The following is a 17,416-nucleotide window of genomic DNA, read 5'->3' as shown; positions in this document are numbered from 1 at the left end:
TCGGTTAGAGAAGAAAAGGATTGGTCGAAGAAGAGAGGTGCAAGCGTGACAAAAGACAAATCGACTGCAAGATCCAATGGTTGAGGCGACCAACAGAGGCAGCGACGACTCCAGGCAATTGGCAGCTTGCAACACGAGCAGAACAACTCCACGAACGAATAACTTGTGGTTTGAGCAGAACAACTCCACGAACGAATAACTTGTGGTTTGTATTTTTTCTGAATTTTTTATTTACTTGTGTATTGGATGAGTAATATTGTGTATTTGTATATTTGATTACTAATTTGTGTATTTGATTATTGAGTTTGTGTACGTGTGCATTTGATTATTTTGTATATTTAATTATTGATTTTATGTATGTATGTATCTGATTATTTTAAATATTTGATTATTGATTTGTGTATTTGATTATTAATTTTGTATATATATGTATTTAATTATTGATTATAGTAGTAAAAAAGTATATATAAGGTAAAATAAATATAGATTTGAAGTTTATTAATAAATAAATAAAATAAAGAGTCAAATAGAGAAAAGAATATGAAATGTTGTTCACATAATTTTTGAAATAAAATAAAAAAATAAATTATTAATAATATAATAAGGAATGAGAAAACGTTAAAAGAAGTTGGGGAAATTGTGTTAAGATGAAAAATAAATTAATTGTTCCATGCAGTGGGGGAGCCACATGTTGGCTAGCTGGGGCCTTGGCCACAATTGGTTTTTTTATTTTTTTTATTTTTTATATATATTAGTATGGATAATTATAATTTTTATAATTTGACCAAGACTAAAATTAGCCCTTAGCTCGGATTAAAATTCTTTCTTGGCTCCGCCACTGGTTCCATGCAAAATGCCAAAAGTAATAGATATTACTTTTGGCATTTTGCATGGAGCAATTAATGCACCATGCAAAATGCCAAAAATAAGTCAGCTAAAAGAACCCTAATTCTGGGAAGAATTTTCCTACAAGAAGCTTCATAATGATGTTGAAAAACATAAATGGACCTAAACCTAGCTAGGATTAGCTAGGAACCCCATATTTATCATCATTATGTACTAAATTAAAAGGGAGAGAAATATTTTGTGGAACTATCAAAAATATGACATTAGTGAGTGTGACGTTTTCTTGCTATCATGCATGTACTGGCACATTCATTTTCCTTGTGATATATATAAAGAATGGTCCCTCCTAGGTACCACAGTTTGAATGGTCCCTCCATGGCTGTCACGTGGAGAGAGAGAGAGAGAGAGAGAGCTATGAGAATCAGACAAGCATATTATGAATTATTTAAGGAAGCATTATTGTACACCAAATACATTCGATCTCACTAATTTAGAAAAAGAGAGAGAGAGAGAGAGAGAGAGAGAGAGAGAGAGAGAGAGAGAGAGAGAGAGAGAGCGATGGTTGTTTTGGTAAATAAACAAATAAAAAAATGTAGTGTGATAAGAATACAAGTTATTTTTTTTTTTTTGTGAATTACTTATTTTAAAGTGTTTAAATTCAAGTTAGTCAAATATCTTTCTGATTTATCCTTTGTTATGTAACATTATTCAAATGTTTAAATTAATTAAAAAAGTAACATTATATAAATTTTATATTATACTTGCTGTAAGTAATTATTTTATTTTAATTTGATCAAAATATTATCAATTCCAACTTCAAGCTGTAACAATTCACCAGAGTTCTATTAATTTCTCTTACAGTGAAATATTTAAAAGTTGTTAAACATGTGTTCCACACAAGGGCTTATCTTGATCGAGCTAAGCCTTCAGTATGAAAAGATATAGAAGAAAATTCCATCTTTCCTAGAAGTAAGTGAATATAATGAAAATAATTAGGCATATTTGAAAGTTTAAGATATAATATTAACATCATCAAACAATAATTTCAAATACTAAGTACAAAAATAAAATAAAATAAGAATTAACAAAATTTAGAATTATTAATTGATAATGATAAAATCTTATAATTATCAGATATATGAGTAAACTCATACATCACCTAAACATGTTTTAAATGAAGTAGACATATACATATATATATATAGTCAAAAGTTGCCATTTCAAAACTCAATTCAACAATTTTTTTTTTTTTTTTTTTCCAATGGTTGCATTGCCCTTTTAGCACTATATAAACAAGGCTTCATCTTCATAAGTTAGCTCAATTGCTAGCAAGGCATAGCCTCATCACCAACATGGACTTACCTTCAATCCTTGAATCAAGCTCCAGCGAGGAAAGATGGATCGAGCAAGTGAGCAAAATCCTCGAGAAAGAGGTGATGATTGATATAGACCTTCCAGTTTCAATATTTCGTGCCCCTGCAGCTCTAAGTGCTTTCAAGCCACAAGCTTACATGCCTAGGCTAGTGGGCTTGGGGCCGTACCACCATTTCCGCTCTGAGCTCTATGAAATGGAAAGATGCAAGCTTGCTGCAGCCGGCAGGCTGCAAAAGATGTTCCACGGCATCAAGTTCGAGCAGCTCGTGTACAAGCTCGACGAGCTCGAGCAACAAGTCCGAGCCTGCTACCACAAGTATCTGGACATTGAAGGGCATACCTTGTCTTGGATTTTGGCCATTGATGGCCTGTTCTTGATTGATTTTATTTACTTATTTACCAACAGAAAGGAAGAGACCGATCTCTGTTCAACTACAACGGCTGTCTTGGTTGATTGTGGCGGAAAGAAGCTGGCTAGCGATGAGATCTTAGGAGACATTCTGATGCTGGAAAACCAAGTACCGATCTTTGTCCTGAGCAAGATCTTGTCGGTCCATTTCCTTCCAGACGATGTTTTACCTTCGATTTTGATGAGTTTATGCAAAGCCCTTTCGCCATTGAAGTTCAAGGAGAATGTCCCTTTATCCGATGTTCTCAAGCGTGCCCATCTGCTGGACCTTTTGCACCACTTAACCGTGCCCAAATTGGAGGTTGAAGACGAATACCGTAGCATATATGCCGAGAACGATGAGTCTCAGAACCTTAAGGACGATTCTCAACATGTTTTCGCCCAGCTTTGGTCCAATTTCTCAGGCCTAAACGTTGGGTTTGTGAGAAAAATTACCAAACCGATCGAGATGATCATCAGTCTGCCGGGAAAGATTGCTTCCAATGCCCCAGTGCTGTCCAACCTAGGATCGAAACACAAAGAAGACATCAATCCAGAAGTCGATCAAGTTTGCGAGGACAATGCGAAAAGTACTCCCATGGTAGGAGAGATTAACGTTCCTTCGGTTTCAGAACTCTGTGATATCGGATTTCAATTCTGCCCCACCTCTGGGGGCATCACATCGATCGAACTGGACCTCAAGAAGAAGAGAATCTATCTTCCCGTCGTCACTTTGGATGTTCATTCCGAAGTGATAATGAGGAACTTAGTCGCCTATGAAGCAACGGCTCTATCAAAATGTCTAGTTTTTACTCGGTACACAGAACTGATGAAAGGGATTATAGACACAGCCGAGGACACAAGGCTGTTGAGAGAGAAGAAGATCATCGTCAACCATTTGAAAAGCGATGCAGAGGTTGCAGATATCTTCAACGGGATGAGCAAAAGCATCAGGTGTACTCATGTGCCCTACATAGACAAATTCATTGAGAACGTGAACAAGAATTACCATAACACCCCCAAGGTTCGAGCTCGTGACTGCATGAAGAAGAATGTGTATCGTTCATGGAAGCTCCTAACTCTTATTGGAGTTTTCCTTTTAATGTTGCTGGTGGCTTTCCAAACATTTTGCTCAGTTTATCGCTGCAGTGGTGTTTTCTATTCAATCAGTGGCTCTGATGATTGAATGTGGGTTATAATATATACATCTTGGATTAATTAGTTGCATATGTATTATATATTGTTTCTCATTTTTAATGTACTTTTTTCTCTCGTCTATCCTCTTCTAGTACTGTGCATGTTCATTGTTGAGGTGATTGTAAAGTGATAAATGATCCCTACTCCAATCTATTTGCCTTCTCATTCTCTTTTAAATTTCTCTAGAGATATGGCACTGATCACTAGTTCTTGAATGACTTTTTATTTTATTTTATAAGGTGATTAGTCTTTTTTGTTTGATTACTCTTTTTGAGTATAGAAATATAAAGTTTGGTGAGGAGTACTATATATAGTATCCAGCAAATGTTGGTAAATTTTCTTATGAAAATTGACTATTAATAGACATGAGAAGATTTAATCGTATCATCTTATACTTAACATGGGATGTTAATCATCATTTTAAGTCCACTGCCTTGAACAGATGGATAACCTCAACCATATCGACAATGTGAGGTTCCACTGCCGTGAAAAGATGGATCTCTTCTCTCTCACACACACAATTTTTCATCTTTTCAATAGAGATGCTTAGAATCTCATTCAATGCCTTGGATAGGACCATGTTTGGACTGCTTCGGAGCCATCTATGAGCCTGCGGGATTGCTTTGGATAAATAATGGTGTAGATGCATGCCATGCGTGTCCGTATCCGTATGATGTATTCGAAGAATGAAAATTGGAGAATCGAGAAAGTGACCAGTAGTTTTGTTGTAACTGCAGATATTTCTGGAAATTCAATCATTTATTTTCGTGTATATATACGAAGCTAATACTTACAATTAATAATTTTAGATTGATAACGCGGCATTAGTTTAAGATAATATATATATATATATATACCTTAATTCTTTGGAAATTCAATCATTAATTCTTTAGATCCATTTTAAAAATTTTAAATGGATCCCCTTTTAAAATTTTAGAAACATCCAAAAACGTTTTTGGGTTGTTTTTGTAATTTTAGATACATTTCGAACTATGTTTCACAATAAACTCAAAATATTGAAAATGTGTTTTCTATTTAGAAACACGTTTATCACGACGAATGCTGGTTAGAGACGGAAGCATTTATATTATCATTTATCATGCCCTAGCCTTAGTTCCTCTCAACTCTCTGATCATCTATTTATCGTCGTTTCCCTTGTCGGCTAGTTTGACTCTCTGACCATTTTTTTAACGCCGTCCCTCTTGCTGGCTAGTTGCTCGGTGTCGTCATCAATTCACAACTCCGATTGCTTAGTTGCTTGGTGTTTGATTACTCACGATGTCATGTTTCTAACTCTAATTGCTCAATTTTCCCTTGTTATCAATTGCTCGATGTCGTATCAGTGATATGAATCGAGATTTCCATGCTCGATGCCACCCTTTCTGCCCAACATCAGTCGATTCACAACTCTGTGCTCATTGCCATTGTCGATTGCTCGACTTTGATTTAGTGATTCATGTCCGTAAGCTAATGCTTTTACTTTCATTGTGATAATTTAATTGTATTGTAATGTGATAATTTATGTTTGTTTGAATGTATTATAAAATTTATATTTATTTTTAGATTAAATAATTTTTTTAAAAAAAATATTTTAAAAATTATACTTACAAAAAACCTCTATATTTTTTTATTTAATCTTTTACCCCGCATTTCTATTTTTGTTTCCTCATTTTCATTTTATATAGAAAACGTTTCCTGTATTCATTTCTGTCCAACCTAAGTTGAATCAATTCAAAAATTTTGGCTTCTTATGTCGAAATCGAGGTCTATTTAAATTTTAATAATTTGTAATTTTTAACGTTTAATAATTATTAAATTAATTAAAAGTGGCATGTGACTGCATGTGTCATTAAATTGATAAACTCAATAAAATTTTCAATTAATGTTTAATTAGATCAAGTTTAATGCTTTGTGTTTTTTTATTATTACGAACCCAAGGGATAATCTTGTGCAGTAATGAAAAATTTAGATGAATGAGAAAGTAAATCTAACTTCACTTCTTGAAAAACAAATTAACTAAGGAGAAATCGAAAGTAAATAATAATAACCTATATATAATCATATATAGTTGATGAAAGTAAATATTGAACTTGTTTATCAATTTCAAAATATCATGTGCTCTAATCCAAATGAAACGTGCACTAATTAAGGAGAAATCGAAATGTAGCGCCATCCTAATTAACTAACTCAAATGTCACTTGGAAGGCATCCAAGCCCACCACGTGGCCATTAATATATAAGCATGGCTCAATTAACATGATTTTCATTCAATTAACATGATTCTAATGAAAATCATGTTTGAATCATTCTATCCCATGTATGAGTTATAAAAATTCTTAAATTTTGTATAGTAAATATGCATTAATCTTTTTTTTTTTTTAAATTACGCACCATTACGGGAGTCCCCACCAATCTGCCCCCAAGCCATCACAAGAGAAATAAATCAGGATATACACCCACATGACCCAAGAATCGAACCTACGCTACCTGACGACATAGGCATGCATTAACCCCTTCTTTAGTTATTATTCTGTTCGACTTCTCATCATCGAACACTCACACTTGCGATTGAAATTTAACCAAGAAATAAAAGTCTCAAACTTTTAGGAGGTTGACTAATATTACCGTAGGCCACATTTTCTTCACAACATCAATAATTAATATATCAATAAAATTGCAAAAATAATAGATATAATTTTGCGCTGAATAGTTATATTCTGTGACATTAATTATGAATAGTTTCTATACATGTTTGGTCGCTTATACAGGGCATAGGGCTGCAATGGGCTCCAGGCCCAATTACCTATAACCAATCGAGGCCCAATCATTATACAACCCGTTACACCCATAGCAGAAGTGTTACATGCTCGTCCAAGAGATCATGGCAATGAGGGATTAAAATTCTTACTCTTTCTTTAATTAGTATCTATACGATATATATATATATACACAGACTATTTAATTAAGCAATTTTTTATTAATTAGCACCATCTGCTAAACATTTCCCTAATGTTAGATGGAGCTTAATTAATGTCATTTTAAAGCTTTATAAAGAGATTAGGGAAATATTAATAATGAAATTTGTATACAGACCAGAAAGTATTAGATAATCATATTTTTCCCATTGTTAGCAAGCTTCAGAGTGCCACATGGAAGATGATACATATATATTATATAAATCCAAGGGTAATCAGGTAGCTAGGATGCATGTTACCGCCCCAGTGGCCTCCTATGATTGGACTTCCATGAGCTTATGACACAAAAGTTGGGTACTTAAACCCTCACAAATTAAACAACTTGAACTGGTTCAAGGTTCAAACATCATGATACCCTTTCCATTGCTTTTAAATAGTTATCGATTCCATGTGTTGGGAGGTTTGACTAGTCAACGATTGCATGTTTAAACACACACGCTCTCTCTCTCTCTCTCTCTCTCCCTCTATTTTGACCAAAGAGGATCAGTTTGACAAAGATCCTTGTAGGCTTAAATGATAGTACCATTTGTTCTATATAAATATATAGCATATATATATATATATAGATTAAAATGCGTGCAACTTGAAAAGTAAAATGATCAATAGAGAACAACTAGAAAATTCTTTTGATCTCAGTTTATTAATTCTATAAGATTTAATAAGCTTGGGCTAAGAAATGAATGAGTTCCTTGCAAATTGTATGACAGCGGAATTGAATTCCAGAGCATGTAATAAACCTTAAAAGGGTACTATAAACTTGGCATTCCTCATAAGCTCCAATGCGGTTTTTCCCTTCTTCTTAGGTTCATTGAATCGAATTGTGTAAGCTAACTAGCTAGATCAATTATCCCCTTCCTTATGCTCTTGGGATTTTACTTTGTATGTGTTTCTAAGATTTGGCTTTTGAGCATTTGTTGATTGCATTGGGATCTTTTGTTGGCCAGAGGTTCCCTCTAGAGCTCATTTATGTTCTATCATTTTTGGATTTTCTTTATATATATATATATGTTAATACCCCTTCAAGTTTTTTCGGAGGTCATGGACGATTTTTATATTCTTTTAACCAATTAATTACCCTTTATGGTACGGTTGATCCTCTTTTAATTATAAGTGGAAAGCAATTCATTGAATACATCAAAAGGGTGTGATGAATAGAACAAGGGAGGCCCTCCAATTTATGACTTGAATCCATAATAAATAAATCATATAACATGACGAAACCTAAGAAAACAATGTACAAAACCATAACTTGGAATTGGGAATCACGTGATGCCATTAAGACAAAACCCCCCGACCAAGTAATTAATTAACCTAGAAATACTCAGAGAGAGAGAGAGAGAGTTAAAAGCAGTAGCTAGCTAGCATGAGTCAAGTGGCAAAAATCTCAGAAGAAAAACTCCAAAGTGGCAAATTAAGAAGAAAAAAAAAAAATCAAAGAAAAGGTTGGTCTTAATTAATTATTGCTTAACACAAAGGAGACCTATGGGGAATGCCTTTTCTTCTACTCATGCTGGTGGCCATGTCCTCCTCCGAGACCTTGTTGGCTGTTCTTCCACACACATAGAGTACTCCGCTCCTTTTCTTACGAACAAAGTCGGTGCAGATCACGCTCATGCTCTCGGAGCCTGACGAGCCCGAGGACCAGCTCATTGGCTCGTCGCAATCCACGATGGTCGAGTGAGGAGTCTCGTTCGTCGTCTCTTCGTCTCCCATTTCTTGGGGGACGAAGAAATCCGGGCTTAGTTGCAACGTATTGCATGGTCTTAGATAGGGAGACAGATCTTTGTAGTGTTTGAGCACGAAGTCCACCTAATTAATCCATTGGAACACCATCAAAAAAAGAAACTTTCTTTTTTTCAATTTGTTATTATTACTTAACCAAAAAAAAAAACAAGAATTCTTTTTTATCACATAGTGTATGCCATCTGTAATCAACTTAATTGTTTTGGGTTTTTGTAGAAGAGTTAAAAAACAAAAGAATGAAAATTGTAGGAATTAATTGTTCTAGTACAATTCTCCAATATAAACATGTTTTGTTTACAGAACTCGAACCATATATGAGAATTATGTATTAATTATTGTCGTTTGATTTTAAACCAGAACACATAATATTTTGGCTCAATAATGTATAATTTGGACTGAGAAATAGAAGTTAAATGGACTATGAAGTTTAAGTGGATGTTACATATATATATATATATATTTACCTTGCAGCCTAGAGAGCAATGGATATAAGGTTCTTGGAGGCTTCTGTCACAGGAAGTGCAATAGTTTCCGGAGCCTTTGAACTGCCTATTTTGGGGTCTCTTCTTGATGAACACCACCTTGGCACTGTTGATCGTATAAGCCTAAAACAAATTAATTCATTTCTATTAATTACCCAGATCACATAAAAAAAAAGGTTAGTGAGGGAGAAAACTAGGGTTTTTTGTGTTTGCTAAATTACTTGCACGTTAGAGCAGTCGATGAGCTTCTCAAGATCTTCCAACCGGACCACATCATGATAGACATAGCGACGAACTTGAACAAGGCGATGGAAGCGATGAGAAGGGACGCAGTGAGGACAAATACTGGTGCAGCAATCCAAGCAGAAGACGTTCTTCTCGTTCTTCTTCGCATGTTCGTGAATTGAGCATGGCACAAAGAACTTCTGAGTGTAGAGGGCTTCCAACCATGCTGGCTTCTGAATTCCCTGAAAATTAAACCATCCCATTTAATTAGTTACACGGTTAATCCTGCAAGCAATTGATTTCAAGTAATAAAACCAGAAGAGATAATTAAAGATGAAAGAATCGAGAGAGAAAGAAATCGAGAGAGAGAGAGAGAGAGAGAGACCATGATCACATAAACAGCTGAAAAAGTAGGGTACTGGTGCTGCAAGGTGTAGCTTAGTTTGGGTAGTAATGGTGTTAACAGAAGAGGAAGAGACGGAATGGGGACCGGAGATAAAGAGTATTTATGGAGGTTCACAAGGGAGGAAAGGGCATATATTTATTCCTTGGGCAGATACACAACATTTTGTCAATTGGTGCACTTCTCACATTACATATACATACATATATATATATATAGAGAGAGAGAGAGAGAGAGAGAGAGAGAGTAAATAAAGAGAGGGCAGTAAGATATGAGGAGAACGTGGGCGCTGTTCCCGGGTCTCCCATACTAGACTCTCACTTTAAACAAGTATTTCTCATCTCCTTGGCTTAAGAGCTCTAACCCTAAACCAACCAAGCTCTTCTTGAACCAGCTGCACCCTCACCATTTCTTTGTTTTTTTTTTTTCAAAATGGTTTGGCCAAGGAAATGTTTCTGATCTAGTTGATGGATCGACATACAAGATTAATTATCCATCGCCTTTGGTTTGGTGGAAGCTTCATGGATTAATTTCCATTATGCATTAATAATTGTTGCCTCGATGTTCATGGATACCTGAAGGTATATAAACACTGAACAGTGGAGAACGAATTGTATGAACAAGGAGGTTTGGTTGGTACGTAGTTTGGTTCTATTTGTGGACTTCTCTTGGTGAATTGTTGGGATTGTTTCATTATCACTTTGTCACACAAAAGGTTTTGTTTCTTCCTTGGGCCTGAATTTTTTCTTTTTCTACGAACATATCCTATGTCTTCAAAAAATTTCTTTTTTTTAAAAAAAAAAAAAAAAAGAGGAAGGTGCAAATTAAATATGCCATTACAGTTGGTGACCTAAAATAACCCAAAAGTTCAACTGTCACCAGCTATTCACTTGTTAATTAAAAATTACTACTTGTAAGGTTGCAAGCATAACTTTCAAGGACATGCTGTGCTTGCCCTAGCATACCAAATTTTAATTTTAGTCCTAGATATAAAATTACAGGAGTGGAGTGTCCCTGAAATAATTTACATGGAACTCTTTTTAGATATGTTAACAAATAAAGATGACATAGCTGAATTTGAAAAACTGGTAAATGAATAATGTTAGTTTCTCAAAACATAAAATACAGAAATAACAGAAACCCTACTTAATATTCTTTGTCAATAATGTTAATATATGGTCATGATCATTTCCAAAAAAAATTAATCAAGGGATGGTGAGGGTCTATTAAATCAAAAATTGAAGCTGCTTTCCTAAAATATTGATGCATCTATAATAATACTTACTTCTTTAGCATATGATGAGTTGGGCAAATATTGAACTGTATATATGAGGAAATATACTTGGTCAACATTGAAAATTTAAAAAAAAAAAACCCAAAAACTGAAGTGTGAAAGGATTTTAATTATAGCTTGTTAGAAGAAAATGTTTTTGAAAAATTTTTAATTTTTCCCTATAAGATTACAAGAAAATGTTTTTGCTATATCTGCAAAGCATCTGGTCATTAATTTGAACAAGGGGAGATCAAATCACTAAAATTGATGAGAAAAAGAAAGACATGCAGGAGAAATTCCGGTTCACGGGGAATCAAACATGGAAGCATTCAACAACAACTCCACTAATGAAAAACTGTGCTTTTAAACAATAATGCAGTTTTGCTGCAAGCAATACTATTGACAGACAATCACAACTCATTAACCACTAACTAGCTAGTTTGCAAAATTAACGCCTTATTATTAATTAATCAATTATTAAGCTCCTAATTGCTAATTTTGAGGACCTCTAAAGCCCTTAACCAAGACCTGATCTTGGAGTTTGAAGCCTCTCATTGAACATTATCTTAATATTATTTCGCTTGTACCCTTCTGCCCTATCCCCCATTATGATATCAATATTCATAGCATGTGAAATCACACAATTATACGTCATAGCCAAAATTTTTAATATATATATATATATAGATATATCTTCTCTAGAAAGTTCAATTAATGTTGGTTTAGCATAGCCAAAATATGTGATTGCATGGATGCATTAGACAAGAACTGGTTACCTAATCCCAGATTTCAATGTTACTAAGCAACGCGTTGATTGAGTTTTGGGCTCCTAGATCCCATTGTGTGGGATTAATCTACTACAAAGTGCATTTTCAAACTTTGGGGACCAAATGATTTTTTTCCTTAATCTTCCCCACAAAATAAAAGTCCAGAATTAGCGCCCTAAACAAAAAGCATTGAAACTTTAAAATTGTGGGTTTGAACAAAGCGTGAAAACACCAAGTCTGTCTGTCTAATTAATAATAATTAATCCAAGAAACAAGTGCTAGTGACAACCACACCTAATGCAAGTCTACATAATGTTTTTTAGCTTATCTGTTAATTTTTCTAGGAAAAACGCTTTTCTAGGTTTGAATTTTATGTTCATAATAATGGCGCTCTAGGTACATTCAGCAGCAATGTTGCTTTGCACTGGTATAATTTAAGGATCCTATATATATATATATAAGGAACTATGTATATGTATGTAAAAGCATATACAATAACTGACCAAAATTAAATAAAAAAAAAGAATCTTTTTTTTTTCGTTAAATAAAAAACAGAGATTATTACAAAAGGAGCAAAAATAGAGAAAAACCTGGGGAAGAGAATTTTACAGCAAGACTACACCAAAACACATCAGTCACTAAGCTAAAGAAGGGCCTTCCTACTTAATGATCTCTTGTCTTTTCCTTCAGCAAAGATCAAGAGCTGTTAATTGGTGCTAATTTCACTTTTTTGTTTTTGCAGTTGGAAGTTATTATAACTATAGTGTTATTATAACTATGGTATTTCTCAGTATCACCCAAAAATTCAATGTTTTGTCATCTTTATCTTTTGAATGTGAATTGGATAAATTCACAAATTATCTACAATAGAACACAAAAGTTCATCGTGTTTACTTGATTATTGGATTATTAATTTGGTAATTAATTAATGAAAATAAGTCACAAAAAATATAATGGCCTTTTAATTATCAATTACTACCTACATCACAATTTTTTTTAGCTTGGTGAACTACAATTTTATCGCACACAAATATAAATGCACTGCTCGCTTGACCATTTCAATAAATACATATGTTTACAGAATTTTGGTACAGAAAAACCAATTTTGTTATGGGTTTGCTCCTTTTAGATCAATTAATTAATTATTAAAGATCCACACCATTTTGTTAAAAATATAAGATTTTTACTTTTTCATTTTTCTTTTTATAAATACACATGCAATGAAGCTTGTATCTACGTTCCAGTTATTAATCCAAGAGAAGCATATAAGAAGGTAGAAAATTAAAGCTGGTCAGAAAATTCTAAAGGAAAGCCTCCAAGGCCTTAAATTAAGAATTAAATTTTCAAATTATTAATGTGCATAAATAACATCTTAATTCTCCAAACTTCTTTCTAATTTTTTTGCATCTATGATTAAGTGATTAGATTCGTAATTAAGCTAGAACTCCTCAGCGACACTGTGTACTTCATGTTTTTTTTTTTTAATCAAAGAAAAGATTTAATAACAAATTTAAGGTATATAAGAACGTCCATTTCTACATATAAATCTAAGACTCAAGTTGTATTTACTCTTTGAAAGTACCGTATGATATGTTTCTTTTATTTTATTATTTTATACATTTAGTTTGGTCGGATAGATAATCCTGTGCCACTGTACAAGTGCACTGCATAATTATATATTTGGATTGTAAAGCACAATGCTTGGGAGATAAAGTTTTATATAACTCATAAGCATCGAGTACTGTGCTTGTCACACAAGGATGATGCATTTTCCATTTGAACTTCTGAAATTTAATTGGGAAGCTTTAAGTTGTATGGCCAAAACTTATTCAGAATAACTAAACATGGTAAATTCAAATTTCCATGCATTTTTGTAAAGAAAAAAAAATTCAAACAAAAATATTGTACAGATTTGATATGAGAGAAGCTAACGAGAGAATTAAGAAGTTAATTAGGGAGGTAAATGAGTTTTAATTAATTACATTTAAAGTTAAGGATAGTATAAAAATGAGATATAGATACAAGTTTTATTTAAAAGTTTATCAAAATAATTATGTAAATGTGGTTAATTGGAAACCCATTTACATCCCACGCCTAGCAATTTTTTTTTTTTTTTGGTCCAATAAAAAAATGTATTTTTTCATGAGTGAAATTATACTAACAAAATATTTAATGTAAAGATACAATTAAAATTATGTTTCTTTTTAAAATTCACTCATTAAAAAGCAAATGCACTATCATAATTTCTTTTTAAATATCATTTCCTCTATTTTATACAATCTAGCTTTGCAGGCTTCTTTTAATTGCTTTTTTTTTTTTATGTTTTTAGTAAAAGTCCCTTGGTAATTGCCTTTTGAATTGGCCAAAGATGTGAAGAAGCAAGAAAGGATACTTCACCATTAAGTTGAAGGTTTTCTTTATTTTTTTTATTTTCTTAGTTTCAAACCCTAATAAACTGAAAGTTGCATTAAATAGTAGACAGAGGTCAAAACCTTCTCATTCTATACCAAATTTAGATAGATTAATTAAAAAGTTAAAATTTATATAATTGACTTCAATTAATAAAATTAAATTCAACAATGTAAAATTGAATTTTAAGAAAAAAAATAACTCAACCATGTACAAATAACACCTTCAAGGAATTGGGGCAGGTCAAGCGATCACCTAGAGTCATTTCCCAATAAAAAGGCAAAAGAAAATGATATATATATATGTTTAGGATGTTTTATTATGCATATGTCCCTGCAATACATATATACACGCAGACACACACACACACACACACATTGTAAATTTGAACAGTGATGAAGGTTGCTGAGTAAATGAAGGTCACGTGCAAGGGGGGATCCAATGGGACTGCATGTGAATCCAATTTGGGCAAAGCTCTTTTGCTCTGAGTACTCAACTGACCAAATACTCATTCATTCATAATAATAATAATAATAGCAAGATTAATAATACTGTCTCTTTCCAACTACTTATATTCCCACATTTTTCCTCTGCACTAATATTTTGTTCTTAGATTATTAGGGTAATGCTATTTGTGGATAGATTTTGTGTATTTAATTATATATTCTAATACAAATTAGGTGATATTTTTTATGAAATTATCAATTAATTTTCAAAAACCATACACTTTTGGTAAAAAAAAAAAAAAATCACTAATTTTATCGGAATATACAATAGAACATACAAACCCAGCTACAAATAGCATTTCTGATTATATTATATGTTTTTTTTTGTCTGAATGGTCAAAGGTCAAGGGATCCACAACTGCACGAGGGGGCAGAGGAACAAACAGCAGGTATCAGCGTGTGAGCCGCACGAGGGGCCATCTCTCTGTCGCTCTCTCTCTCTCTCTCTCTCTCTGAATATATAAAAATATATATAATTAAGAAAAAGTTTGGAAAGAGTCTGAAAGCTTATTACTTTTTTTACTGTTGAAAATCAAATGGGTGAGAGTCATCTCACGTGGGCTCTAACATCTACGAGTACATGCCCCCTTTATTTTATGCACTTTTATCACATGCTATTTCTTCTCTTCTGCTTCTGGGTAGATTGTAAGAGGGGAGAGAGAGAGAGAGAGAAGAATTTTGATTTATTTGGCTATTAATATGACCTTTTTTTACATGAAAAAGAATCAATTTGGGTTTTTTTTATAATTTTTATATGATAAGTTTAAGCAAATATGTAAGAGAAATTAGATAGACCACTGATGCATTCAACGAACTAAGAAATGGTGCATTTGGGAGAGAGAGAGAGAGAGAGAGAATGAAAATGGATTGGAAAGTGTTTTTTTATATATATTGTGAAGAGGGAAAATAGTAATATAATGAAATAAAAATTATATATATTTTTACTCTTCCAACTAAAGGATAAAATATTTTATTTCTAATCCCACTCAATTCCATTAATTCCATTACAAAACCCTAAGGCCGGGAACTACCTTAATTTTGAAAAAGTATAAAAAAAATAACCAAAAATTATTACCAAATGAAAACATGTACACAATTAGAAAATACTGTTCAAATCATACCATCACTGCATCACAGTGTTATCCATACAAAGCACTGATGGAATGGCTGCTACCCTGACATTACTCAGAATTTGTAAGTTCCATAGATCTCAATTATCACAATAACTTTGTAAAAATTCAGCAATTGTTTGACAACCTGTTCAAACAATCCTTCATGGTTCCTGGAGCACTTACTGTATCAATAAAAATGGAATCAACACTTTAATGAACAAGAAATCAACACAAGAGTATAAGACAAAGTGAAGATGGGGGAAATGATATTCAAACAGACTTAAGCCAAGTCTCAGTGTTTGATAAGATCACCAGATGCTGTACAATCTCCTCCATCTCATCTTCTGTCCGAACAGAGTTAATATTTTACACAATATTAACCAAGCTTGGACTGCATCAGCTCGTTTTCTAGTAACCAACAACACATCCCTTTCTAGAAGAGCAGTTATACTGTCCATATCTCAAAGCCCTTTACAGTTTCACAGGGCCTCAACCCCTTCAGATTTACAATATTTGTATCCTAGGAGAAAAGATGGACAACCTTCATAATTAGCAACTCATCGCACTGTGGTCAAGGGCAAATCGCAGCAATTAAGCCAATTTGTTTCATTGCATTACATCGGTCCTTGATGAAGTATTATAATCAGTAGTCAGTGAGCAGATAAATGTCCACCTATTTGAATGGAGGACGCAAATATAGGAATTTTTATTCTTTTTTTCTCAACCCAATAGAGAAACAAAATTGCACACTCATTCTTCTAGCAGTTACAGCTACAATAGGATCATTTTACAAAACCTAGTCACAGATTGCTTGGAGTTGAGGCAGCACGCATCTTAATTTAAGCCACTGAACACATTTTTTATAGAATTGACAAGTGAAGGCAAAAATTTAAGAGAGCATTGATTTTTAACATAATTTTTTTGTGTGTTCATGTATGAATATTGTAACACCCGAGAAGAATTTTGAGGATAAAAATGATGTTTGATAAAGGGCATTATTGGAATTTTGGGAAAAATAAGACTATAGGGCACACTGACACAGCTTTGGACGACCGAATTAATCAGAGGGAGTACCTCGGACCCTAGATAGCCAAGGAAAATGGTATAGTATCGACGAGCAATTAAAATTATGATTTTTAGTGATGAAAGAAATGAGATCGAGAACAGTTTTCGATACAGCAAAAATACAGTTGTCAATTAGGTCGTATTACCGAATTGTTATAAACGATGTCCAAAAAGTCAAAGGAGGGTATCAAGGACTAGTATTCGATGTATAGAACAACCCTTAAGAGGTTTCAGGTTGAATCGAGTGGATTTGAGGTCAAATAAATCAGTCGGGCCTAAGTGTAATTTTCTAAAAATGCCCGAGGGAGGTCAAAACGGTAAATTTTTGAAAATTTCAAGGGAGAAATGAGAAGTTCTAATCTTGTGGGTCTTAGTGGTATAGTTGGATAATTAAGGGGCTTGAGAATAAGGGCCAAAATGTAAAAGGAAATTCAAAGGGGGCCAAATCGCAATTTTTGAAAATCTGCCAAAGCATGGCAGATTTGGCCGAGATTTTGGCCTGATTTTCCGGCGATTTGGGCAGCCTAGGGTCATCAGGGAGTGGCCTAGGGTAGCCTAGGAGGCGTGGGGAAGAAGGCTTGGCTGGAGATCGGCCACGTGGGGGCGGATTTTGGCTATAAATAGCCAAGGGTTTCGGCAGAGAAGGAAGCA

At 33.6% G+C, this 17,416-nt stretch overlaps 2 protein-coding genes across 2 annotated transcripts; one reads left to right on the top strand and one right to left on the bottom strand.

Annotated features, from left to right (window-relative positions):
- Nucleotides 1-2,140: 2,140 nt before the first annotated feature.
- On the top strand, nt 2,141-3,899 carry LOC127805971 (putative UPF0481 protein At3g02645). Its single transcript, XM_052342842.1, has one exon. It carries the CDS (start codon nt 2,199-2,201, stop codon nt 3,792-3,794), a length of 1,596 nt encoding a protein of 531 aa, XP_052198802.1. The 5' UTR covers nt 2,141-2,198; the 3' UTR covers nt 3,795-3,899.
- A 4,048-nt stretch (nt 3,900-7,947) lies between these two features.
- LOC127806714 (protein RGF1 INDUCIBLE TRANSCRIPTION FACTOR 1) lies at nt 7,948-9,727 on the bottom strand. Its single transcript, XM_052344176.1, has 4 exons — nt 9,616-9,727; nt 9,227-9,472; nt 8,988-9,128; nt 7,948-8,589 (listed from the first exon to the last, which is right to left on the bottom strand). The coding sequence occupies exons 1-4, from the start codon at nt 9,616-9,618 to the stop codon at nt 8,245-8,247; spliced, it is 735 nt and encodes a 244-aa protein (XP_052200136.1). The 5' UTR covers nt 9,619-9,727; the 3' UTR covers nt 7,948-8,244.
- Between the last annotated feature and the right edge of the window lie 7,689 nt (nt 9,728-17,416).

This window comes from Diospyros lotus, chromosome 7 (assembly GCF_014633365.1).
Source record: "Diospyros lotus cultivar Yz01 chromosome 7, ASM1463336v1, whole genome shotgun sequence".
Classification (NCBI taxonomy): Eukaryota; Viridiplantae; Streptophyta; class Magnoliopsida; order Ericales; family Ebenaceae; genus Diospyros; species Diospyros lotus.
Note: the sequence above shows the minus strand (reverse complement) of the source record. Positions and strands in the feature narration are given on the sequence as shown.